The 25,340-nt window shown below is 49.3% G+C and overlaps 1 protein-coding gene across 10 annotated transcripts in view; it reads right to left on the bottom strand.

The window, feature by feature from the left end:
• Positions 1 to 3,128: 3,128 nt before the first annotated feature.
• Positions 3,129 to 25,340, bottom strand: part of NLGN4X (neuroligin 4 X-linked) — a 218,825-nt gene continuing 196,613 nt past the window's right edge. For 8 of the 10 annotated variants that reach the window (XM_036235706.1, XM_036235707.1, XM_016123787.2 and 5 more), the window contains 3 exons: positions 16,719 to 16,904; positions 13,555 to 14,344; positions 5,975 to 6,824 (listed from right to left, as the gene is read on the bottom strand). In XM_036235706.1, the coding sequence (XP_036091599.1) occupies positions 5,975 to 6,824; positions 13,555 to 14,344; positions 16,719 to 16,904 (1,826 nt within the window). Of the gene's footprint in view, positions 6,825 to 13,554; positions 14,345 to 16,718; positions 16,905 to 25,340 lie in introns of all 10 variants that reach the window. The other 2 variants (XM_036235708.1, XM_016123786.2) reach the window with 1 other exon arrangement.

The raw sequence follows: 25,340 nt of genomic DNA, 5'->3' as shown, positions 1-25,340 counted from the left end.
CGCTCTGCACGAAATTCAACTGTCGTCACAGATGACATTGAATTCAAGGCACAGGACTTGTTTGACTTCACGGCATAGGACGATACAGGGCCGTGTGGGAAAGCGTGATCTGTGATAAACATCGGTGCCGCGGACTCGAAGCGCACAGGCGGTTAAAGCGATTAGTGGGACGTTTGCTCATGCGCGGTGCGCGGTCGAGTCGCATAACGAAAGTCAAACGTCTGAGGCGTATTTGCAGAAACATTGCCTCATGTCATTCGGACATTTCTCTCAATGTCAGCGGATAAAAAGCACGTTGCATTAAATGAGAGGATTGCACATGAGGCACCCTACAGCGCCTTGGTCTAAACGCCAAGACGGGAATCCATACATCCCAGGAATCTTGGTTCCAAACCAGATACTCCGTATTAAATTACTTTTCCTAGATTTCGGCTCTAATCCCAACTGGTCTGAAGACTTCCCTTTGGCAGATAGAGTCCCCCTGTTTCTTATGGCCATGATTTGAAAGCTCTTGCAACAGCGGATGTGAACGTGAGATTTAATTATCGTGGCCCATAACCGAAGGTCCCGCCCCGTCTGATTTCGTACACTATACAACTACAGAGAGAGCATCATTTTGAAATTGCGGACTATTTCTTTAAAATCAGAGACATCGAAAGCATCCACGTCTCTCATTCGCTTCATGCCGGAAGAATATTTCGGGAACACCCGATAATTTTATTTTTATTTTTTATAAAGGACACGCTGGTGTGTTTTTCTAGCGCACGTACGCAATCATCCAGCACGCACGCATTTCTTGCAGCCACGATCTACATGACGTTATTTCCTCTGATTGTCCTGGTAATGAATTCAAAATACAAAACTTTAACTCTCCACATTACATGATCTCTTATGGCTCCTTGTAGCCTCCCAAAAGCACCCAGGAGGAACCCCTTTCTCTGTCCAGCCCACGTGACCGCTCGTGGGATGGGCTGGTGCACCTGCAGGAGCCCCGTCTCTGCAAGAGGAAGCCACAAACTCGACTTGGATGCCGACACGCTCTGGGTCATCGTTCCTAAAAGGACAAGAGTCAGTAATTTCTCAGACAGATGGCTCTAGCTGCCTACTCACCCCTGGCTCACCTGCTCCCAGGCCCCCACCTCAGGCCATGCCTGTGGCTACGTTCTGGAGAAAACCCTCTGTGTCTCGACCCTTAAGAGAGGCGGGGATGGTCGGCAGGGGGCAGTGGGGGGTGGGGAGTGAGCTCTGCATCTGTCTGAGGGCTCGTGAGACGCGCAGAGCCTGCAGTCCACGCGGCCTCTGCTGGACCAGAGCTGTGTGCGGGTGCAGCCGGGGGGCCCCAAGTCCTCGCAGTGGGCACGTGCGAGCCCTGCCATTGGACAGTGCCAATCCGCTCACGCCACTGGGGGGCCGCTGTTCTCGGCCTCCTGCTCGAAGTCAGGGCAGTGTGCAGACTACGAGTCTCGGGACGGGAGGCACTGTATCAGCGGGGTGCCGTGCACGTCACCCCCACACCTTCCCAACGGCACCTTCCCATTCCAGCCGTGAACAGAAAAGCCGCGGCTCCCCAACATCCTTCGTCTCTGCACTGCAAAGACACAGAGCTGCGTCCTCGCACGAGACCCCACCGCCGTGGGTCCCCCTCAGCGTGGACGCCTGGAAACGGGGATGCGCGAGGCTCGGGGCGGCTTCTTGCGGGGTGCTGCCTGCCGCTCGGGGAGCGTGTTGCAGGGCTGTGTCTACACTCCCGGGGGTGCCGTGCCTCCACGCCCGGCGCCCGCCTCCCCCGTCTGCGCCCGTCCCTCTCATCCGCGCCGACCCTCACGATGCGAAGACCCACGTCCATGCTTCCCGCCAGCCCCGGGACAGGTTTTGGGGTGCAGGGGGGGCGCTGGGTCCGGCGATGGCAAATGGACAAACGTGTACCTGTGTGTGGCCTGTGCTCAGAACGCCAGGAAGGCACGAAACGGTCAAAAAGTGTCTCCCTCGACCTAAAATCTGCTGTAGATTTCATTTAAATCCCTGAAAATGGCACCTGCATTCAATGTGTATTCTACATACATATATGTACGAGAATATCCATTACAGAGTAAGTGTAATAGATAAATGCAACATAGAAACGTGGAAGGAATTACATAGTATGTTATGTGATACATACTAGTTTATATATAAATGTTTATAAAGTAATAAAGTAATTTTAATAATAAAATATAAAGTAACAAATATATCAGTAATAAAATTAGTATCTACTATAGATTATGTAATTATCAAATATTTTAACATTTTGTATGAAGATGCATGTGTATTATAATGAAGTTATAATGTAAACTGATTTATCCTTGTTAATGTCATTTATCATATATGATGTATACCATATGTGTCCTGCGTGTCTGACATTCAGCCAATGACCCGAGCGCAACATCTACAACGTTTCAGAATTCAGACGTAGCGGACGGGGACCTAGCTTTCTGTCCTCATCTGCTCGGCACCGGCCAATACGGTCACGACATGCACGAGGCCGAGCGAGGAGTCTTTGCCAACATATCTGGCCCTTGCTTACATAGCTGTTTTGACTTTCCGATTCTCAACGCATTCAGTTTTAAAATGCACATGGCCGCCCGCGTCTCCGGGGGGTGGTGGGTGTCGGGTGAGCATGCACGGGGCGAACCCCCCACCGCTGCGGGGCGAACCCCCCACCGCTGCCATCCTCACGATCGGTCTCTCGCATTTTAGTCCGTAGGATTTGTCGCTGTCGCTTGAAGATCTGCTCGGCAACAGCTCTGTCTGTGAGAGTGTTAAGGCATTATTATGTCAAGCGCGAGTCAAAACACAGAGGCTTCGGGAAAGAGCCGTGGGAGGAGAAGCCGTGGGAGCCTTCCTCTTTGGAAAACGTTTTTTATCATGCGCTACCCCCGTCCAGAGCTTCGCTCCTCAACGTCAAGCCCGCAAAACTGACCGAGACTCGCACGAAAACCGTGCGCCAAACCGTAACACATCTACCCATCCCCGGCTGAGTTTTCCGCTTACGACCCACGTCCTAAGTGTTGCTTAACTTTTAAAATGAAGGCGTTCGAGGAAGGAAAAGATGTTTGCACCGCCTACGGAAGAAAAAAATGGACGCGAAATTATTTGCACAAAGCATTAGAAAATACTGTGATATTTTATTATTAAAAATGCTGCTGAAAAGTTTATACATGTGTCCAGCCATATACATCTTCTATCATTACTTAAGGCAAAATCAAAAACAAAATCGCAAAATAATAACCCAAGAAACCATTAAACCCTGCGTGCCTGTGAAGGTCAAGCATAAAAGCCTAAGAAAGTATTTTTTTTTTTTTACTTATTTTTTTCTCTTTTTTTCCCCCTCTTTTTTTCTAGATAGCAAGTATATTTTATTCTCATAGAACTCTATGAAGACTCTATAACTTCTTTCCGTGTAGAAATAAGATATCGTTTAAGGTGTATTAAATTGCTTTTGAGCATAATCCTCTGTAAAAGCTAAAGTTATTCACTTAACAAGAACTCTGTTTTGTTTTTGTTTTGTGTGTGTGTGTGTGTGTGTGTGTGTGTGTGTGTGTGTTTCCTTATCCAAATGTCACAAGCCTGATACGTTACTGTGGATATTGCTTGCAGAAGACGATCAGAAACACAAAAGAAATACTGGGACTCACACGACAGACACACGGGACCAATACCAACGGCGAGCATCGCCTCGTGGGGCGGGGCGGACAGTCTGTTTTGCTGCAGCCCGCTGGGGAGCAGGGGCGAGCTAGCGGGCAGGGAGGGTCCGCCACCGGCTTCCGAAGGCGAGGGACTGGGAACAGACCTCGCGTCTCCCCCTCCCCGATGCCTCGGGCGGCAGAAGCGTCAACTCGCTGAGTGCCACGTGCGGGTCCTACGGTTTCTCACACACGTACACAGAGACTCGGTGGCCGGGGGAGAGCGAGATTTAGAAATGGCCGAGTTTCGCGTGCGACGTGTCCTCGCACGTGTGAGAACGGGATTCCGCGAGAGCGCCTCTGCAAACGCTGCCGCGGAGGACTGTTTTAGTTTCGGGGTGCGGGGTTCGAGGCTGAGGATAAAGGGCAGGGACGCGGGGGGACCTCTGTGCAGCGTGCCCGCCTTGCTAACGCTGTGACCGGGTCTCTACGCCGAAGACAAAGATATTTTCATCAAATATCTTTGGCTCCTCTTTGCCGGGGCGGCGATAATTTTTGAGGGGCAGAATATAAAGCCACTGTCACTCTGTTTTTCCTTCCACGTGACGACGCTGAAAGTATTTGTTTGTTTGTTTGTTTTTAATGGAAGATGAAAGGGACAATAAGAAAAAGACAAAGTGTGGAACGTACGCGTGTCTGGCCCCCGGCGGCCAGCGTAAAGCGGGTGAACGACTTCCGTAAGTCACGGGGACGGTGAAGCTACGCGGACTCCCCAGGACGCCCGGGCAGAGCCCTCGTCACGGTCCGTCTCTCTCTTTCTGTTCCTGAGTGTACTTCCCGTCCCGTTCATGCATCAGTGACAGATACGCCGATCCACAGAAAGCAATATTTCCAGACGAGGATACGTCTCATCCCGCGAATGATGTCGAGAAGAAAAAACCCTGCGTCCTGACGAAGGAGGGACTTGCTGCTGACACACACCCTCCCTCCGCGCGGTGAGCTCGGCCGAGCCAACGGTGCACCGTCCACGGCTCTGCGCGGCTGCCGGGAGACAGAGCCGTGCTGAGTCGGCGCGGCGGGGGCCCCCCAAAGGCCAGCTTTCTTTCCTTTTTGGCAGGACCCCGGGGGGAGGGGGGACAGGCAGACCTTCCCACACCTTCCCAAACAAGCAGAGCCACAGAACGGGGTCTGTGTTTCGTTTCTGCGGCCGAGCGTGCGCCCGTGATTCCCCGGGGCCGTCCACGGGCTCCGCTCTTGGGGTCCGTGGTCATGTTGCGATCCGTGAAGGCAGAACACACAGGGAAAAAAAAAAGAAATAAGAAAAAAGAAAAAAAGAACGGAAAGTCCCTAAAAGAACAGTCTCCTAAGAATGCCGTTGCATGCACGTGTGCGTCCTGGACGGGGAGGCACGGCCCGGTCGCACAGGCGGGCCGGGTCCCCGGTGTGAAATCACGTCCTGCTACAAACGATACGGAAGCCCGTGTCTTCGTTTACGACAGGGAGCTGAGAAAGGCGCCCCGTGTCCGCGTGGGGACCGAGGCGCCGTGACCGATGCATACAGGGATTCATACACGTACAGACCACAATCTTGCTAGAAGCTCTTTGAAACCGAAAACACCAACAAAAGCGATTTTGTTTTGTTCTCTGTGTGTGTGTGTGCGCGCGCGCGTGTGTGTGCGTGTTTCAATTCACAGCTATATACATCTCGTTTTTGTTTTTTTGTTTTGTTTTGTTTGTTTTTTTTCGTACAAAGTTTCTTAAACGCAGCTCAGGCCGGCAAAAGACGTCTTCGCGCAGAAGTCTATGTCCGTGCCTGCATAGTCAGTTCTTTTATTTTAGTAATAAAATGTCATGTTTCTCTCTCGCCGCCTGCCCGGGGCGCCTGCTGGGGAAAAGCCCGCACACTCTGTCTTCTTCACTCGAGGAGGGCCGTCTGTCTGTCGTACGGCACGTCGAGGACGTTTACGTTTGTTGTCGTGTTTTGAAATCCTGTTTAAAACAAACAAACAAACAAAAAAAAAAACAAAAGACAGACGTTACGTGTTCGCGGCGAAGGGCCCGAAGGGTCGGTTCCCTCGGGGACGCTGGCCACGCCCGGGTCCGCGGACGGGCCACGTCCTGCCTCCGCCCGCGCTCGCCGGTCCAGTGGCGTCGCGAGAGCGACGTGCACGTTTCGCATTTCGCGGGCTCCCACGCCACCGCCGTAGCCGCGCGGGAGGCGCCCGGGAGCCGGGTCCGCGGAGACGCGCCGGCCATCCGTCCCCGCAAGCCGCGCTCGCCCGGGGCCCGCGGGAGGGCAGCGGGGGCCCGCGGAGCTATACCCTGGTGGTCGAGTGTCCGTGGGGCAAATTCGTGCTGTTGGGCCCCCCGCCGAACGTGTTGAACGTGTGTAACGGCTGCATGCCCGTCAGCGTGTTCGGGATCATGGTGATGGTGTTGGGCGTCATCAGCGGGATGTCGTCCGGCGAGCGCCGCAGCGTGAGCGTGTAGTCGGGCGGGCAGGCGAGCCGCAGCGCGTCGTGCGCCGGCAGAGACTCGCACTCGTGGTCCCGCTCCAGCGGCTTCATCTGCAGCGACATGATCTCCTCGTTCTGGATGTGCGCGAGGTCGTTGGCGGCGTTGCGCTGGGGGCTCGGCCGCCGGTGCGTCTCGTGCCGGCGCTTGTCCTTCTTGTAGTAGAGCGCGGCGAAGGCCAGGATGTTCAGGAAGAGCAAGGAGGCGCCCACCGCGATGGTGACGCTCAGCTCGGTGGAGTAGTCCCGCTTGGTCTCGATGAGCACCGTGGTGTCCTCGGGGCCCGTCTTGTGCGGGTCCTTGGCGCTCTTGGGGTTGTTGGCCGGCGTGATCGCGGGCCGCTTGGTCGTGGGCCAGAGCTTGGCGGGCGACCGCCGCGTCCCGTAGGGGAACGAGGTCATGTCGGGCGGAGGGACCTTGGTGGTCGTGGACACGTACTGGAAGATCTCGTTCAGGTTGTGCAGGTGCGGCACGAGCTCCAGCCAGAAGGCCACCTTGGTGGCCCGGTAGTGATCCCGCACGCGCGGCTTCAGGCCGATGTGCAGGTACAGCTGGTCCTTCGGGTTGTACTTGGACCAGGCCACCTCCTCAAAGCGGTTGGGTTTCGTGTGGATGAACTTGGTGTCCTGCGGGACGGGCTGGTTAGGGTCGCTGGGGACAGAGGGAAGGAAGACAGAGAGAAAGAAGGTCACACGTGCGGCCACGGTTCACGAGGGACCCTTAGAACAGGAAACGGGAGCCCGTTTCTCGGCACGAGTTTGTCGTCGGCATGCAAAGCGCCGAGGCCGCAACAGGTTCGTTCCGAGTCATGAAACCCCACCTCGCCTGTCTTGGAAGTATGAGCTCGGATGGAAGCGCACAGAGCCCGTCTGCCATGTGTGAAACACGTCCTCACCTGCACCGTACGCAGCTGCCTCCACCCCCTGCTCACCCCCAGGGCGCCGGCGCACCAGAAGGTCCCACGGGAAGATCTCAGGTCTAAAGACATCCCCAGGCATCGTACGCGATGCACACGCCATCGCTGAGCCGCGGGCGCTCTGCCCGCGGAGGGAGGGAGGGGAGGTCTCCGGCCCCCGGTCGGAGCCCGGCTCCGCGGCGGGCACCCCCCGCGGCTTCTCACAGCAGCGAGGCCGCCGACCCTTTCTCAACCTTCTCCCGAACGCATGATCTTCCTCGTCCACAGAGCAGTGAGGACATTGGGTCTGGAAATGGGGGGCGAAGCTGGAGCTGGAGCTACGGGATTCGTGGCATGCGCTCGGACGGCCGTGAGGGCGGCCGACGTCCCCCGACGCGTCGATCCGAACACCCAGCACGCTGCCTGGTGTATACACGCCAACGTGTATGCCCTTCCTGCATGCACGGTGTGCCGTGCACCGCGCAGAGTCTGCACAGAGTTCATAAAACTACCTGCAAACCACAGTACGTGAAGCATGCGGTGCACCGCACACCGCAACGCATAGCCGATTCCGGCGTGCGCGCATGTGCAATTGGTGCTGTGTATCGCAGCACAGCTTGTACACGCACACACGTGTGACAGGTCAGCACGATCACATATACAGCGTAGGAGGAAAAGTGTCACCTCTGAACGGAACAGACGCTAATTTCGGTGCTTTCGTTCTCCCGAGATCAAAGACATAGCATCGTGAGGTGCTAACGCCAGGAGCTTTCCTGTTTCGATGCCCGTTTATAATCACGGATGTACTGAAAGACAATCTGCTTCTGGGGTTTGGCTGAGGCGGCAGGCTCGCGAGGGAGCCGTCCGACCGCCGGCTTCTTCGTGGGGAAAAGAAGGGAGAAGATTCTACGTGAATTCACGTGGCTTCAGACAAAGAAGAGGAAGAACCTTCTAGTGCTGCTTGAAAAGAGAATTTAGACCGGCAGGAGTTTCGGTCCACATGAGGCTGGGTTTTAGCAGAAAGTTCAATCGTACGAGGGGAAAAAAAAATCTGCTTTTTATTTCTTTTTTTAAAACGTACATTTTAGGAAATGTGCTGTATTCAATAATAGCGCCTCGTGTCTCGTTGACTTGAGCTTTCTAAATTAAAATTTTGAAAAATCCTTATTTCACTGGAATCTGCCATGGAGACGTTGATCATTGATTGCCCTGTACGGTCTTGAGGCGACGGGAAGTCGCGAGGATGGGATTCTATGTCTATTGGAAACGTAAAGAAACACATTTATTTTGTCCTCAAAGAACCAGAGCACAGGGTTTTCGAAATCCAGATAAGGAAGCGTTAGCCCGATAGAGTCTAACTGAGGTTCTTGCAGGCGCCCGGTCAGAAGCCCGAAACCCAGATAAACGCACGAAGCTCGTGAAAACCCATCATTTTAGCTTGTCAAACACCCCGCAGACAGTAACACCCCTACGTGGGATATGTGTGTCTTGTTTTCCCTAGAATTCACCGCAGCACACGGTGCGTTTTAATTCCCATGAGTAGAATTACGGAGGATAATGAGGCAGGAGAAGAAGAAACAGATACGTCTTTCCTCTCCCGAGTAAAAGCCTCGATCTATACTTACATCCACCTTCCCCAACCCCTCACACAGACAATTTCAACTGCCATATATATATATATATTTATTTATTTATTTATTTTTTTTTGAGAGATCATCTTGGCAATAAAGAGTTAACCGTGTTTCTAAGGCTTCGTGGCTCACTTTCTTCGCTGGCTGGCGATAAGTGACACGATGTCCTTAGACGTGTCGGTGAACCCCGAGATCCGCTCCTTTCGGTGACATCGGGCCCTCCTTGTACCTAAAACAGGGCAGTGCCTGACTGTTCGTTACATGCCACGGGAATGACTGTGTCCAGGCAAATCTGCGCGGCAGATAGAGATGTTCCGCTCACTCGGCTTAAAGTGCTTCTGGCAATAAAGGTCATTTTTAAAACCGGACTCAGGCTGCCGCTCCTTAAAGGTGCCCTTCCTGCTTCCTGCACGGGTTCGGCAAAGGTTGAATATGAGTGAATCAGAGGGTACCAGCCCATCCAAAAGCAGAGACGGCACCGCAGCAAACTGTGAGGGCTCGTACCGCTCCCCCTCCCGGGCTCTCGAGAACGAGGAAAAATGCTGCGGTAAGTGCGAGCTTCACTGCAGGTAACGCGCGTCGGGTTCCTTGCCATTACGGGGCCAACGTGGCATCTCTGAATCCGAAGCATCCCAGGCCTTTGCTGCGGAAGGCAAAGGGCGAGCGCGCGAACCCCTTCTCATGGCCGCGTCTTCCGGACGGACCCCGCTCCGCCCTGTTCACCCGCCTCGTTCACTCGGAATGCAAGCCGAGCTGGCTTCCGAGCGGCGAGCACCCGGATTCCTCTGGCCGATCGGCACCGGGTCCTCCCTTCCCACCCCCAAAGAGACTTCACGGGACACAGACGTCCGCCCGTATCGCTGTGCGTAAACCCTGGAATCAGTGGTCGTTCTTCCTTGACGTGACTTCTCACTTGGCAACAGTCCCTTTGTTAACCGTACTTCTCTACGACTCCTGAATGATGTGGCCTATACTACCCTGTGCTTTCCCAACACTGTTTTGGTGGAGGCTTCTTGCCTGGAACAGTGAAATAGCCTGCTAGGTACTAGGCGACCCTCTCCTGTTCTCCCTCCCTTCCTTCCTTCCTTCCTTCCTTCCTTCCTTCTTTCCTTCCCTCCCTCCTCTCTCCACTCTCTGTCTTCCATGCTTTCTACATACTCATTTCTAATATCATTTTTCTGTGGTCACCACCCCCCCCCAAACCTGGCCCTCCAGGAGACTCACATTTAAACCCAGACAGAAATGACATCGGACCCGCCACGTTAAGGTGCACCAAAGGAATCATCGGGTAACGCTGCATCCCGGGGAACGCACGGACCCCTGGAAGCGTCGGGGTGCTGTTTGCGAGGTCAGGGGTTTGACGTGCCACCAGACGATAACGGGGGCGCGTGTCCTGAGGTGAGGCCATCGCCCCCGCACAGGGCGGTGCCGTGATCGACGTCCGGGGAGATGTTCCTTTTCACTCAAACGCATGTGTGTCCAGCGCTTCCCGGGGGCGGTCACGGGGACCCGTCTGCGTTCCGTCCCGCTCCGAGGCTCACCGCCTGGGCGGGCGTTCTGGGGGACAGAGTCAAGCTGCTCAGCTCGCACGGGGACGTTGGATACGGCTAACCCTGCGCTGTCCCCTTACGGGCACCGTTTTGGCTGCTTCTTCTCGCCTGGACCATCGAAACGGCTCCCCGGGGACCAGACGACCGTCTGCACGAGCGGCGACCTCCAAGGCCCCGCTCATGCACGGACAAATCCTCAATCGGCTCGGTGCTCTGTCTCGGTGCTTGTTAGCTCAGCTGCCACTAAAATGTTACCTCTTTCTTCCTTACCTTTCAAAGGGCACTTTGTACTGCACATTCGATGAAGTTCTGAGGGACTTCCTTTAAGGACGACCCGAGTCGTTCCAACAACCTTTACAGACGAGTCAGGAAAACCCGCCCCTAAGTCTTACTTCCGCTCTGCTCCCCCCGGACCGCTTTGGATCAAGTGCGGAGTCTCCCGACGAACGCCCCAGGCCCCCCCGGCACGTGCATCTCGTCTCCCGGGTGCGCGCTCTACCGGGACGGGCGGATCTCCGTCGGACGGGGGCTGTTATTTCTGCTTCCCCGTCTGCCCCGGCTGCGTCCCGGGAGCCAGAAGGATCGCAGACGCACTCCACTCGCGGACACGTGAGTGTATCCGGCCGGGGACGGAAGCCTGGGCTATTTCGATGTCCACATTTCGGGTGACTTTCGGAGAACGGAGCGGTGGCTTTCAAGAGCGCTGAGTCACGGCACGGCGTGCCGCGTTCGGTCCTGGCTCAGTCCTTGACCGGGGAAGGCGCGCACCTGCCGGCGCCTCTGACCCACCTCGTGAACACCACGCCCTTCGCCTTCTCCTTTCTCTCCCCGCAAACAGCGGGAGAATCTCGGCTTCGGAGCCTGCGGCGGGCAGAAGAGCGACCGAGATTTCAAAGGCACTGTTTGGGTCTCACGGTTTTCGATGCCTCCGTTACATCGAGGACGAATCACCCTGGCTTTCGGTTTACGAAAATCGTATGAAGCCTGTTGCCAAAACATGCCTATCTATATCTATCTATCCTCTATCTATCTATCTATCTATCTATCTATCTATCTATCTATCTATCTATCTATCATCTATCTATCTATCTATCTATCACGATCTATCTATCTACCTACCTATCATCTGTCTGTATCTATCATCTATCTATCTATCTATCTATCTATCTATCTATCTATCTATCTATCTACCTACCTACCTACCTACCTACCTACCTATCATCTGTCTGTATCTATCTATCTATCTATCTATCTATCTATCTATCTATCTATCTACCTACCTACCTATCATCTGTCTGTACCTATCATCTATCTATCTATCTATCTATCTATCTATCTATCTATCTATCTATCTATTATCAATCTATCTATTAATCCATCTATCTATCTATCTATTAATCCATCTATCTATCTATCTACCCATCTATTTATCATCTACCTACCTACCTACCTATACCTATCTGTCATCTATCTATCATATATCTATCATCTATTTGTCTATTATCATTATCTATTAGCTATCTTTATCATCTACCTATCATCTATCTATCCATATATCTATAATCTATCTACCTACCTACCTACATATCTTATCTACCTACCTATATGTATTTAATATCTATCTACCTATCTATCTATTTATCTATCATCTATCTATCTATCTATCTATCTATCTATCTATCTACTTATCTATCATCTATCTATCTATCTATTATCTATCTATCTAATCTATCATTATCTATCTATCTACTTATCTATCATCTATCTGTCTGTCTATCTATCTATCTGCTATCTATCTATCATTTATCTATAATCTATTTATCTATCATCTATCTATCATGATCTATCTATCTATCATCTATCTATCTATCTATCTATCTATCTACCTACCTACCTACCTACCTATCATCTGTCTGTATCTGTCTGTCTGTCTATCTATCTATCTATCTATCTATCTATCTATCTATCTATCTACCTACCTACCTACCTACCTACCTATCATCTGTCTGTATCTATCATCTATCTATCTATCTATCTATCTATCTATCTATCTATCTATCTATTATCTATCTATCTATTAATCCATCCATCTATCTATCTATCTATCTATCTATCTATCTATCTACCTACCTACCTACCTATCATCTGTCTGTATCTATCATCTATCTATCTATCTATCTATCTATCTATCTATCTATTAATCCATCTATCTATCTATCAATCCATCTATCTATCTATCTATCTATCTACCCATCTATTTATCATCTACCTACCTACCTATACCTATCTGTCATCTATCTATCATCTATCTATCATATATCTATCATCTATCTACCTACCTACCTACATATCTTATCTACCTACCTATATGTATTTAATATCTATCTATCTACCTATCTATCTATTTATCTATCATCTATCTATCATGATCTATCTATCTATCATCTATCTATCATCTATCTATCTATCGTCTATCTATCTATCCACCTGCCTATCTGTCATCTATCTGCAGGCAGACCTCAGACAGAGTGTCAGTTCTGTTCCAGACCATTGCAATAAAGTTAACATCTCAGTAAAGTGAGTCACATGCATAGTTTGGTTTCCCAGTGAGTATGAAAGTTATGTTTACAGCATGCTGTAGTCTACTGACGACATTGTGTGTAAAAAAGTAATGTGTGTCCCTTCATTAAAAATACCTTACGGCTAAAAAAAAATGCTAAGCATTATCCGGGCCTGAAGTGAGTTGGGATCTTTTTGCTGGTGGAAGGTCTCACTTTAAATTTGTAAAAAAGAGTATCTGCAAAGCTCAATAAAGCAAAGCACAATAAGACGGGGTGTGCCTGTGTGCGTAAGCACGCGCACACACACACACACATACACACACAGCGGCTCTCTACAGTTAGTGTGGAATCTACTTCATTCCTGCGGCTACACCACAAGCACAGATGACCGCATACCACAGGCGTTTCGATAAACCGTATTTTTTTTTAACCAAACAAGACACGATGCTATTTAGATTCGAACGCGCACGATCAGCTCCCCGCAGAATGGCCAGACACGTCTACATCCTGCAGCAACAGCTACGAAACAGAATTTCCAGGATGCAGCCGGCGTTGCCGTGAAGATCTGGTTTGGCAGAGAAAGACTCGGGGGTAAGGAAGAGACGGGGTCCCCGGGGATGGGGAATAGTGACTCTCATCGTGCGTGTGTCTGTGTGTGTCAGTGCGTGCGTGCATGTGTGTGCTTGCGTGCGCTGGCCTGTTCGGTCTCGGACAGACAGCTCGCGGAGGGCGGGGAGCACATACCCGGTCTTGGCGAAGTTCGTCCAGTAGGTCATGACCACGGCGCTGAGCATGACGTCGTTCTTGGAGAAGTTGCAGCTGAAGAGGTCGGTGGGGCCGATCATGGGGATCCCGAAGACGTAGGGGACTTCGTCGCCGTGGGCCGAGTCCGCCCAGCTGGGCTTCATTTCGCTCTGGCAGTGGTGGTAGAAGGCGTAGAAGTACGTAGGGGAGCCGTACTGCGCGTGCAGGTCCGCCGTGGCCACGGCGGGGGCCACCCACTGGTGGTCCGTGAACAGCGCCACCAGCGTCTTCCTGCGCGTCTCGGGGTTCTCCTTATCGGCCCAGTCCGTGTACATGAACTTGATGGTCTCTCGCAAGGTGTCCTTTCCCTCCGGGTAGCCGTACAGGTTGTCCACGAAGTTGGACACGGAGAAGTCGAAGTCGTTGGGTGTCACTCCGTCCTCGCTGTCCACGATGCCGTCCACGAACTTCAAGCCCTCGCCCTGGTTCACGCCCAGCATGATGTCGTAGTTGAGGAACTCGCCCTGCTCCATGAGGATCTGCGGGTCGTCCGGGATGACGTCGCCGTCGATGACGGGCCCGAAGGAGATGTGGTACGTGGCCGGCGTGATGGCCTGCTGGATGAGCTCCTTGTGGTTCTTGCCGCGGAGGCACTCGACCATGTCCGTGGTGTCCAGCATGTTGCAGCCCACTTTGTCCGCCAGGATCCGCGTGTACTTGGCGGGTTGGTAGTTCACGGCCCAGCTGGACAAAGCGGTCCCGCTCTGGATGATGGCCTTCTGGAACAGACCTGCAGGTGCAAAATCGCGGGCATGCAAATGAAAGGCCGGCAGACAGAGAAGCAGCTTTTACTCGGCAAAGAAGGCGCCGATTGTCTCGCGGGCCTGTGAATCTCTGCCGCGGGGGCTTTCCGCGCGCTCGGGGTCTCTCTCTCTCTCTCTCTCTCTCTCTCTCTCTCTCTCTCCCCTCCGCCTCCTGCTCCTCCCACGTCCCCCGCCCGCCCGTCGGTTTTATGGGATGCGCTCGCTCTGTCTGTCTGTCTCTGTCTCTCTCTCTCTCTCTGTCTTTCTCTGTCTGTCTTTCTCTGTCTGTCTCTCTCTCTGTCTGTCTGCCTGTTTGTCTGTCTCTCTCTGTCTCTCTCTCTCTCTCTGTGTCTTTCTCTCTCTCTCTCTCTCTGTCTCTCTCTCTCTCTCTGTCTCTCTCTCTCTCTCTCTGTCTTTCTCTCTCTGTCTGTCTGTCTGTCTGTCTCTCTCTCTGTTTCTACCTCTCTGTCTCTGTCTCTTTCTCTCTCTCTCTTTCTGTCTTGCTCTGTCTGTCTGTCTCTCTGCCTCTCTCTCTCTGTGTTTCTCTCTCTGTCTCTCTCTTCTCTGTCTGTCTCTCTCTGTCTCTCTGTCTCTCTCTTCTCTGTCTGTCTCTCTCTGTCTGTCTCTCTCTGTCTCTCTGTCTGTCTGTCTGTCTCTCTCTTCTCTCTGTCTCTCTCTCTGTCTGTCTGTCTTTCTCTCTGTCTCTCTCTGTCTCTCTCTCTGTCTTTCTCTGTCTGTCTGTCTGTCTCTCTCTCTGTTTCTACCTCTCTGTCTCTGTCTCTTTCTCTCTCTCTCTTTCTGTCTTGCTCTGTCTGTCTGTCTGTCACTCTCTCTGTCTCTCTCTCTCTGTGTTTCTCTCTCTGTCTCTCTCTTCTCTGTCTGTCTCTCTCTGTCTGTCTCTCTCTGTCTCTCTGTCTCTCTCTTCTCTGTCTGTCTGTCTCTCTCTGTCTGTCTCTCTGTCTGTCTGTCTCTCTCTTCTCTCTGTCTCTCTCTCTCTGTCTGTCTGTCTTTCTCTCTGTCTCTACCTCTCTGTCTCTCTCTGTCTCTGTCTCTCTCTCTTTTACACACACACACACACACACACACACACACACACCCCACAAATATTGTTCAAGAAAATTACCCCTCGGATGCCCTGGTAAAAACATTCACGCTTTCTCTCCTTCCGCGACTTGGGATACTGTTTGCTTTTCCACCCCAGATGCTATAAACAAAAGCCTGTCACAGTCACCACGTCCCCCGCTCCCTAAAAATATGCTTTGCGTCAAGGAGAAGGTCAAAGACCATTTTTCCTCATTGGGAAGAAAAAAAAAAAGTACCACTTCATCACGGGAAAGGACAAATCTAGTAAAATCCGTTTCAGAGCATAAATACACAGATGTATTTTTATTCCCACCCTCAATGTATTGGAGGGATTTCAATTTTGCAATTAAATTAATGGAATTCGCTGTTCCTAAAGAAATCCTCAGTCGAATGCCCAACTAAAATCTATTTTTCAAAAAAAAAAAAAATATATGCCCCATCAATTTCAAAATGGCATCCATTTGGATCCCAGAATTCTGTCTAATTGATTCTGCCACATTTTAAAAACATCTGTTTGGTGAGACACTTCACAACTCTCGGGCTGTTTCAGGAGTAAGATTTGAGGAGTTAAATTATGTGTAGCGTAAAGGCAAACCCACTGCATCAGCCTAGTACCTGAGTGTCTGGAAGTAGGAAAAAAAACCTTTATTTTAACTCTTATAGCACAAGTGGTGGAAGGCTATAAAAATCTTTGCATGCCTGTCATTCCTGTGGATTCTGACACAATCCACAGAAGATAAAAGATCGAGCTGGGGATCCAGGAGTTTGTGCCCGCTTGGCGTTTAAGCTCACGCGAGCAATCAAGGATGGGGACGGCCCAACCGCGAGGAGGAAGCCGCAGCTCTGGAGAGGGGAGGACTGCCCAAAGATGACCCAGGACTGAGACGACACTGGTCTGGCTTTGCCCAGGACGCCGCCAACGTCATCTGGGGACCCGCGTCCCGGGCTTTATAACTTTGTTGGAAGTGTGTTCAGTGCCGACTTCTGCATTTGGTTCTGAAGGTTAACGTGTTACGGCACCTGCAGGAAACGGCGTTGGTGCTGGACGCGGTGACGTCACTCACGAGTTGAAACAATCGAAACTAGAAAAAGGATGCTAAAGTTGCTTCTCATCTTCTCCCACGTGTATGGGGCGCAACTGAGGTAGGAGTGTGTGTGTATGTGTGTGTGTGTGTGAGAGAGAGAGAGAGAGAGAGAGAGAGAGAGAGAGAGAGAGAGAGATGCTCTATCGTCTCGGTCCTGGGGGTCACAGGTCCAGCAGAGGAATACCTTCATTACCTTCCGAATAGTGGGACAAGGTCAGGAGACTGACGCATGAGGCCCCTGCCCCCGAGCCGAAGATGGTCACCCGTTTCGGGTCACCGCCGAAGGCCCCCACGTTCTCCTCGACCCACCGCAGGGCTTGGATCTGGTCCAGCAGCCCGTAGTTGCCCTTGGCCGCCTGGTCGCCGGTACTCAAGAATCCTGCAAAAGAACACAGGGGAGTTTGGGTCGCCGAGCGTCGAAGGGACGTTGACGTCACCGCCGTGTGCCGCCCACCCCGCCCGCTCTCTTGTCCCCATGAGAAGCGAGAGGGGAACGTTTTCCACGGCGGAGGGTTACGCCACGCGGACCACGGTCATCGCGGCGACGGCTTCCGTGGGCGCCGTGATGAACGTCTCATGCCCGGGTTCGTACGGAGCCCCCTCGTGAGGCGAGACCAATCTAGAATGTTTAGGACGTGCGACAGTAACAGAGGATACCACTTTGCTAGATCCGAGGGCATCGTTCCTGGGCGCACGCCAGTTTTCCTTGGAAAAAATGAAAACTACTCTTAAAAGACGTTTCTCGGGGGGAAATAAAGGGCATGTGGCGGGCAGCGAGGGCGGGAGGCGCGTTGCTGGCCACAGGTCTGACTGTGCGTGTGGGCACAAAGGCAGCGCAGGCCACCTTTTCCCCATCACGTTTCTTACGAATCTTTTATCTCCTTTTAATGTTTCCGTTTCAAAGACAATGACACATGGTGAGAGCCCATCTTAAACAGCTCCGTAGGCACCTCTGTTTTCCCGTGTAGAAAAAACATCATGGTTACACGTGAACGCTGACAATTCTTTACTCGCAGCCGAAAGCCAATAGCATATTCGAGAATGCACGACGAGCCCCCCAAATAGCATGATCTGGTCCGCGTTGGTTTAAAAAGACGGAGGATTCTGTGAATTGAGAAACAAGACTTTACGCGAGGGGCCGAATTCTTCATTCCTCCTTAAAAGCTACCGACCAGGCACTCTGGGCATTTATCTAGCGAAGGGACGTGTTTTAAGCATCTGGCAACCTCATCTCCTGGCCCTCTTGGGTTGCACAGGGTGGTGACCTGCTCCCCGAAAGTCCTTTTGTGAGAGACACACGCTATGCTACTCAGATTCAACACTCTGAAGATTTTCCGAAGCCGAATTAGCTGCGCGAACTTTAATGCAACTTTGTGTCCAAAGTCTGGACTGGACAAGCCTCCTTCACCACAGAAGAGACGGTCCTAACACGCTTTCCCATTTTCCCATTGTTATTTGCCTCTGCCCGCACCCCAAATACCCCATCACCATCTTTTCCCTTTCGGCGACAGTGGCTATGATGAGTGACCACGCCGCCCGCCTCCCTCACTCCAGCGGTGACTCCTCCTCGGTGCCCCCTGCCCGCAATCGTGCTGTGGCCCCGGCATTCGCCGCCAACAGTTCCTCAGAAAACGAGGCCCTTTCCTTAGAAGGGAAGCCTCTTCCTCGCAGTTTTGAGGCGTGTGCCGGGCGACAGCCGAGAGAGGAGCCGCTCTGTCCCCGGGAAGGGAAGAGGCGATTCATCCCGAAGCCTCCTCTAATCTCCGGGCAGAACCGCTCCGTCCCCGCGAGGCCCGCCTCTGCCGAGCCCTCTCCCGACTCTTTGCGAGATGACCTGATTGCTGTGTTTTGCTTCTGCAGAGTAGCAGGACGAATATCTGTAACACGACGTAAGTCACTCGTTCAGGAAAACGTGACTCTGGTCACCTCCCGAACGGCAGGCTACTTAACATTCTGCACCCAGGCAAAGCCGAGTTTTCCTCGGAGCATCCTATTGAGAGGTTTGATCCTCGTGACTCTGGCTTCTTTGCAGAAATCCAGCCAGAAAGCGCCCTCCATGAGCCTCCGAAGTTTCCTGAATGAACGTGCCCCCCCCCCGGCCCCCCGAAGCTGACGTTTCCATAGTTTCGGCCTTGGAATCTTCACTTCCTTCCACATCCAGGGATTTTCCCCCCTCTCTTTCTCTTTTAAACAATCAATGAGGCAGAGTGTCCAGTGCAGGTGCAGAATGAATGCGAGTAATTTTATGTCCTCTGAGGGGGCACGTTCTCGTCCTAGCCTGATTGTGCAAATACGGTCGTACGTATAATCATGACATGAGAGCCATGTGGGCCGACAGGCATGAAATTCCATGCACACGTGACAGCAATTTAGACACGCACACACACGCCAGCAAAGGTGAGCACGGCCCACAGAGGCCCCCTCAGAAGTCAGCCCCGCAGCATGGCTCATGACTGTCTACCTACGCCCCGGAGGAGGGGACCGTCCCTTCCAGCTCCGGCCTCTCCCAGCGTTTCAGCTGATGAAACAGTTACCGTCTCAGATTTTTCCGTCTCTGAAATGCAGCTTGTAAATAAGTCACCCTCTGCCCCAAGCCACGCAACAGTGAGTGACAGATAGGAACCAGACGGTATTCAGACACATTAGAGACTAGGTAGACGCCGAGTTCCATTCAAAATGCTGGAAAGAATAAATATACATATACATATACATATACATATACATATACATATATATACACCCATGAGCGGAGTGTTCAGGGCTATGTGGTTATTCTGAAACATAGTTCATGGGGAAAATGCCTAAAAAACAGAAATCACATTTCTCCTTGCATGAATGAAACACGTATCATGTAAACATGGACGCTGTATCTGGTCTTAATATCACTGCTAGATTAGAAAGTTTCAGGTTTTTATGACACGCAATTACTTCTAAACGTTTCTTGTTTTTTTTTTTTTTTTGATTTGGACCAGGGCGTTTGGGTCACGTGGCTTTGCAGGCACTCAAAGTCCACCGTGATAAACTCACTGGGGTCAGGCAGGTGGTCCCTTTGTTCATTCGTAACAAGACTTTAAAGCTCCAATCCTTCTTCCTTTAGAGAACAGTTTATTACGTAAGCACGGTAGGCATTTTTTGGGGTGACCATTAACCAGAAGAAAATTGCTAAGTGAAAACAGAAGTATCTTTCAAATTTTTACTATATTAAACTGCAATTTATAGCAGTAATCTAGCATCTCAAATGTACTTTCAAAAGAAATATATATGTATATATATGCAAACATATATGTATATATGAAAAAACATATATATATATACACACACACACTCTTACCAAATGACCTATTTGCTTATTATGTTTCTGCTGTGTAGAGTGAGAGTTTGCAACATTATATATGGATACATAATATATATGTACCTATATACATATATATGTGCCTTTCTGTATGTGTATCTCTCTCTCTATCTATCTATCTATCTATCTATATCTATCATCTATCTATATATAGATACACGCTAATTTAATAGACTAAAAGAGGAAGAATGACGGTTTAAATAAAAACTCTTCAATGAGAATGGATAAAATTTACTGTAGGTCACACAAATGAGCCTCCCAAAAGAAATCTGTCTGATGAGAATTAGAGCAGAGGTATAAAAATGGAAACCAGTCAAATAAAGGTACGTCTATAGTCTTTGATGTTTATAAGAAATCATTTGCCGGGTGCATTTCTTGTAAGATGAAAGTTGCATTTCGGGACCGGCATCATTTACGACGGAGCAAAGGGCAAACATTGTAAAGGATGGGGTGGGGGCAGAGAAGAAAAGGCATATATTCAGATTCTACAGTCCTGATGAGTCCAGCTGATCCAAATTTAGTGTCTCTATTTTTTTTTTATTTTTTCTTCACTTAACAATGACGTGAGTGCTAAGTGACAATCCTTCTAACCATGTAATTACCACCTCAGTATTCCACAGGGTCCAATTCTATTTCCAATGCCCGTAGAATACATCGAAGGCAGTCATGAAGGACGTGTCTTTCCTATAGCACAGGTCTACAGACTTAGGGACCATTAAATTATTAATGGGAGACATAAAATGTATTATACCTCCACACGCTTTTTTGGAATGAGGCTGCACAAGTGTTTTCAAGTGCTTTAGTTGAAATCATATTCATTCACGAAACTGAAGCCAGTCACGTTTTAGAAACAAAATATAACATAATGTACATAGTTTCTCGAGTATACGATACAGATCGAAATGTGACAATAATAGGTAAGAAGTTTCGCAATGATGAAAACTTGGGGATGGCCATCTGGAACCAAATCCTGTTTGAGCCAATTTGATTATTTTTTAAATTAAAAATTTTTTTTCAATTAGAGTTGGCATACAATAATATATTAGTTTCAGGTGTACAATGTAGTAGTGACTAGACGTTTACGTAACTAAGTTACATCACCGAAGTCATCCGCACGGTTAGGCTAGCCCCATCTGGCCCCACACACGGTTACTACAATATTATTGACTATATTCCCCGGGCTGTTCCTCACAAACCGATGAGATGAATTAAGAAGTAAAACTGGTAGTTACCCTTTGAGCCGACTTTAGATGATTTTGCTTTTTTTTCAATTACAGTTGGCAGTCAAAGCTATATTAGTTTCAGGTGTAAAGCATAATGTTTAGACAGCTATATGAGTTATGAAGTGATCCCCGTAAATGGGAGAAGGTATTAGCCGGTGATAATCTGATAAGGGATTAGTATCTAAAATATATACAGAACTCACGTAAGTTAACGCCAAGAAACAAACGATCTGATGAAAAAAATGGGCAGAGGACCTGAACAGACATTTCTCCGAAGAGGACACACAGGTGTTCAATAGACATTTGAAAAGATGCTCAGCATCAAACATCGCTTGTCTCCAGACAAACGCAAATCAACACCACGGTGAGCTATCTCAGCACACCTGTCAGGATGGCCATCCTCAATCAGTCAACATACAAACGTGGGTGAGGATGCGGAGTCTTCTTAATTTACGGCCTCACACGTGAACATTTCTCCAGGCTTGTCGATGACTTGCATTTCACGGGGGGTCAGATCCTTTGGGTTTTATCCGTTCAATAACTCACACACCTCATCGCTGTCCTGAGCCCACAACCCCGTGCCCGAGAGATGGGGTCCCTCTTACCCTTGCTTCTTCCAATCTGTTTTCATGCCATGGTGTTCCCTAATGAATAAGACGTTACGAGACCCATGAAAATGAAAACTTGACACCCTTTCACCCAGAAGTCCTATTTCTATAATAACTTTCTTAAAAAATATATATTAAAATGCATAAAAATAGCTACCTAAAGGCTTGCAAGTCTTTTACGGAATCTAATTGTGAAAATAAGGAAGGCAGCCATCTCCGTGACCGTGAATTGCAGATTTGCTGCATGAATTCTGTCGGCTGAATCCATATAACGCCAGGCTGTTCATCTGGATACAATGATCAGGAGTGTTTGTACGTGTGAACGTAGAAACACATCTAAGATCTCTCAAGAGAAAGGATTGAATTGCTGAACACTGAATCGTCTGATCTGGTTTTTACGAGCACGATTCAGTGGGCGTGTAAAAATATTAACCCCGGAAGGAAGTTATCAAACGTGTTTATCTTTAAAATGTGGTTATGGGGATTCACACTTAATTTTGTAAATATCTGTTTACATTTTGTTCACAATTCATATTTCCTTCTTTAGCGCGTGCACACACACACACAAGCAACTGTGTGTTAAAGTCAGGCCCTGTGGGACTTCCAGGGCATTCCTGGGGTCCGGTGTCCTCATCTCTGGCCTTGTCCAACCTACGTCCTTCACCCTACCAACGCATCACGTGTAGTTGTTAACTGCTCCTTGCACGTCCGTATCTCCGTGTCTTCTTACATGCAATGCCCTGGGTCTAGAATGTTCTCCGCAGGGCTGCCAGGAGCCTGCACACCGCCTGTACATGTCCCAAATGCACGTTCCTCCGGTGGACACCAGCTGGGAACGGGACTTGCTCACCAAGGACAGCGCCGCCTGTAGACCGACCCCAAGGCCTGCCTGGTCCCACCCACCCCTTCATGCAGAAATGATCTTTCATCTTTTCCCTCTTCCAGCCTGGTCCCGTCTCAAAAATCCCCCTGATGGGCGCAATGTCTTAATGCGGAAAACGGCTTGAGGCGAATTTCCGCGGAACTAACTGCTTTGTCCGAAGGCTGTGTGCCGAGTTCCCGCTTCCTGTGGATTCCGTCAGCCGCTCCTAAATTTCGATGCCTCAGCTGTGTTCCCTGAGATTTCAAAGCCCCAATTTGTCACACGTGGCATGCGGAACGACGGCCACCAGAATGCTGACTGGACCAGCTGCGTGCAAAGCGGTGACCCTGGCATATGACGTGAGCGTGTGTCCGACGGGTCGCCAAGCGGCCTCGCTTTCTTGACATCGGGATAAACAAGGCTATTTATTTCTGCGTCCCCTACCTAGATCAGCACAAGGAGATGTCCTCTGAATAAATGAGATGGCTGCAATCAGGGAAAACTAATTATCGGCCTGCCCGGATTCTGACTTTACGATCATGCAGAAGGCGAATGAGGAAGGCAGGTCATACGCCTTCTGACTGCAGACGGCTGTGAGCGTCACGGGGTGGAGGTCATGCCTCTTTGTGTATCCACGCTATGAAGTGTTTACAACCCGCTTCAAGTATAAAGGGAAAGGCGAGTTTAAAAATAAAACCGCACGCTGTGAAAATCATGCACATGCTTATTGAACCAACACTCTGAACGCACAATGACCTGTGTTAAAAGCTGGGCGTTGTGTGTGTGTGTGTGGGGGGGGATGAGCCATTATGTGAGCACATTTACATAGTTATCTTGAAGAACTTACAGGACATTTTCTCTTTGCATTTATAAGATTCAATATGCTTTTAATAGAAACACTTTAAAATTGAGTCGGAAGTTATATTTTTCCATAAAAGTATAGTTATAAAACATACAAAAAATACATATTTTGTACCTGTCTGGTATTCAGGGTCTGGTAGCATACATGCAAGAAAAAAGATAACGTCTACAACAATACTCTGTTATAAATGTTAACGGTAATTTTCATAATTCCTTTTAAAGTGCACTACCCTAATTTGGAATTCGCTGGCATGTTCAGCTACAGTCTTCTAGCCTCAGCTGCAAAAGAAACGTGGTGACGATGTTGGTGGCACTTCTCAGTACTTACTGCGAGATGCTAGCACTGGTCACACAACGACCAATCATCTGGTCGATTCCGATTTTTCCAGAAGGTCATCAGAAGTGAATGGAATAAAGGCACACATTCCCCAAGCCCCCCAACTCTATCAAAATCCAATGACATCAACTAGCTTCTGTTTGTACCCAGAAATAACCCCAAGGTCTCCAACATGGGTTTTCTCTGGCTAACATGATACACAATTAAGAAGGTTGTTTTAATTAAGGGGGAAAAAAAGAGGTTCTTCAATAACACACACACGTAACGGGTAAATGCGAAGGCATAGAAAACAGCTAAAATCCCAGTGGAACTGTTTATTTTCAGAAAGAAAAAAGATGACTGAAGAAAGAAGACACTTTTCCAAAGCACGGGAGAGCATGTTGCCTGCATGTTACAATGCCGTACCTGCCCCTTTTCTCGACTGCTTTGAACGTGCTCTCTGCCTCCTTCGGCCATCGATTATTACGTATTATGTGCACGACTGTTCTAAGATTAGCGTTTTTGTGAGGTCTTTGCTGTTTTCCTTCCCAAAGATGGCTAGCTCGTAGGCCCCGGAGTCTCAAGTCCTGTTAACTTGAACCACAACGCACATGTGGGACACCTATTCTGTTGCTAATAGCTTTGAGTTGCTATTATTATCCCGAGTAAGAAAAATACTTATTAAATAAGGGCTTGATGAGAATGCTGATTATGAAAAAAAGGTCAATGCGATGTTTTGGTTAATTTACCTTTAGATAAAGTCACACTGAGTTTTTTTTTTTAAAGCAGTGAGAATTTACCCCAAAGCTTTTGTAGATGAGAGGCATGTCAAACAAGACCATATGTAGTAAATTAAAACGATCTTCAAGCTGAAAAGAGAAATGTGTGTGTATATAGTAACATATCTATCTATGCATCTATATATCTATTTATGTTTATCTATATATCTCTATGAGTATCATCTATCTATCCATTATCTACTACCTTTCTATCATGTTTCTATTCATCCATCTATCCATCGTCTATCTATTTAATTTATGCATCCATCCATCCACCCATCCATCCATCCATTGTCTGTCTGTCTGTCTGTATATCTATCTATCTATCTATCTATCTATCTAATCTATCTATCTTATCTATCTATCTAATCTATCTATCTACCTACCTACCTACCTACCTACCTATCTAATCTATCTATCCATCCATCCATCCATCCATCCGTCTAATCTATCGATCGATCGATCTATCTATCTTATCTTATCTATCTAATCTATCTACCTTATCTATCTATCTATCTATCTATCTATCTATCTATCTATCTATCTATCTATCTATCTATCTATCTATGTAATTTATCTATGCATCCATCCATTCACCCACCCATTCATCATCTGTCTATCTACTTATCTATCATCTATCTAACCTGTCTATTTATCTATCAGTCATCTACGTGTCTGTCTGTCTATGGATCCGTCTATACATCTGCATATTCGTTTACAAGGATGAAGCATAGCACTGACTAATTTCATCATCACTGCAACAGTTTCAAGGTTGCCGAACCGGACAGACAAGGGCAGAAGGAGCTAAAAATAG

Source organism: Rousettus aegyptiacus, unplaced genomic scaffold (assembly GCF_014176215.1).
Source record: "Rousettus aegyptiacus isolate mRouAeg1 unplaced genomic scaffold, mRouAeg1.p scaffold_m13_p_19, whole genome shotgun sequence".
NCBI classification, from domain to species: Eukaryota; Metazoa; Chordata; class Mammalia; order Chiroptera; family Pteropodidae; genus Rousettus; species Rousettus aegyptiacus.
The sequence above is the reverse complement of the archived record's forward strand: the minus strand, read 5'-3'. Positions and strand labels throughout refer to the sequence as shown.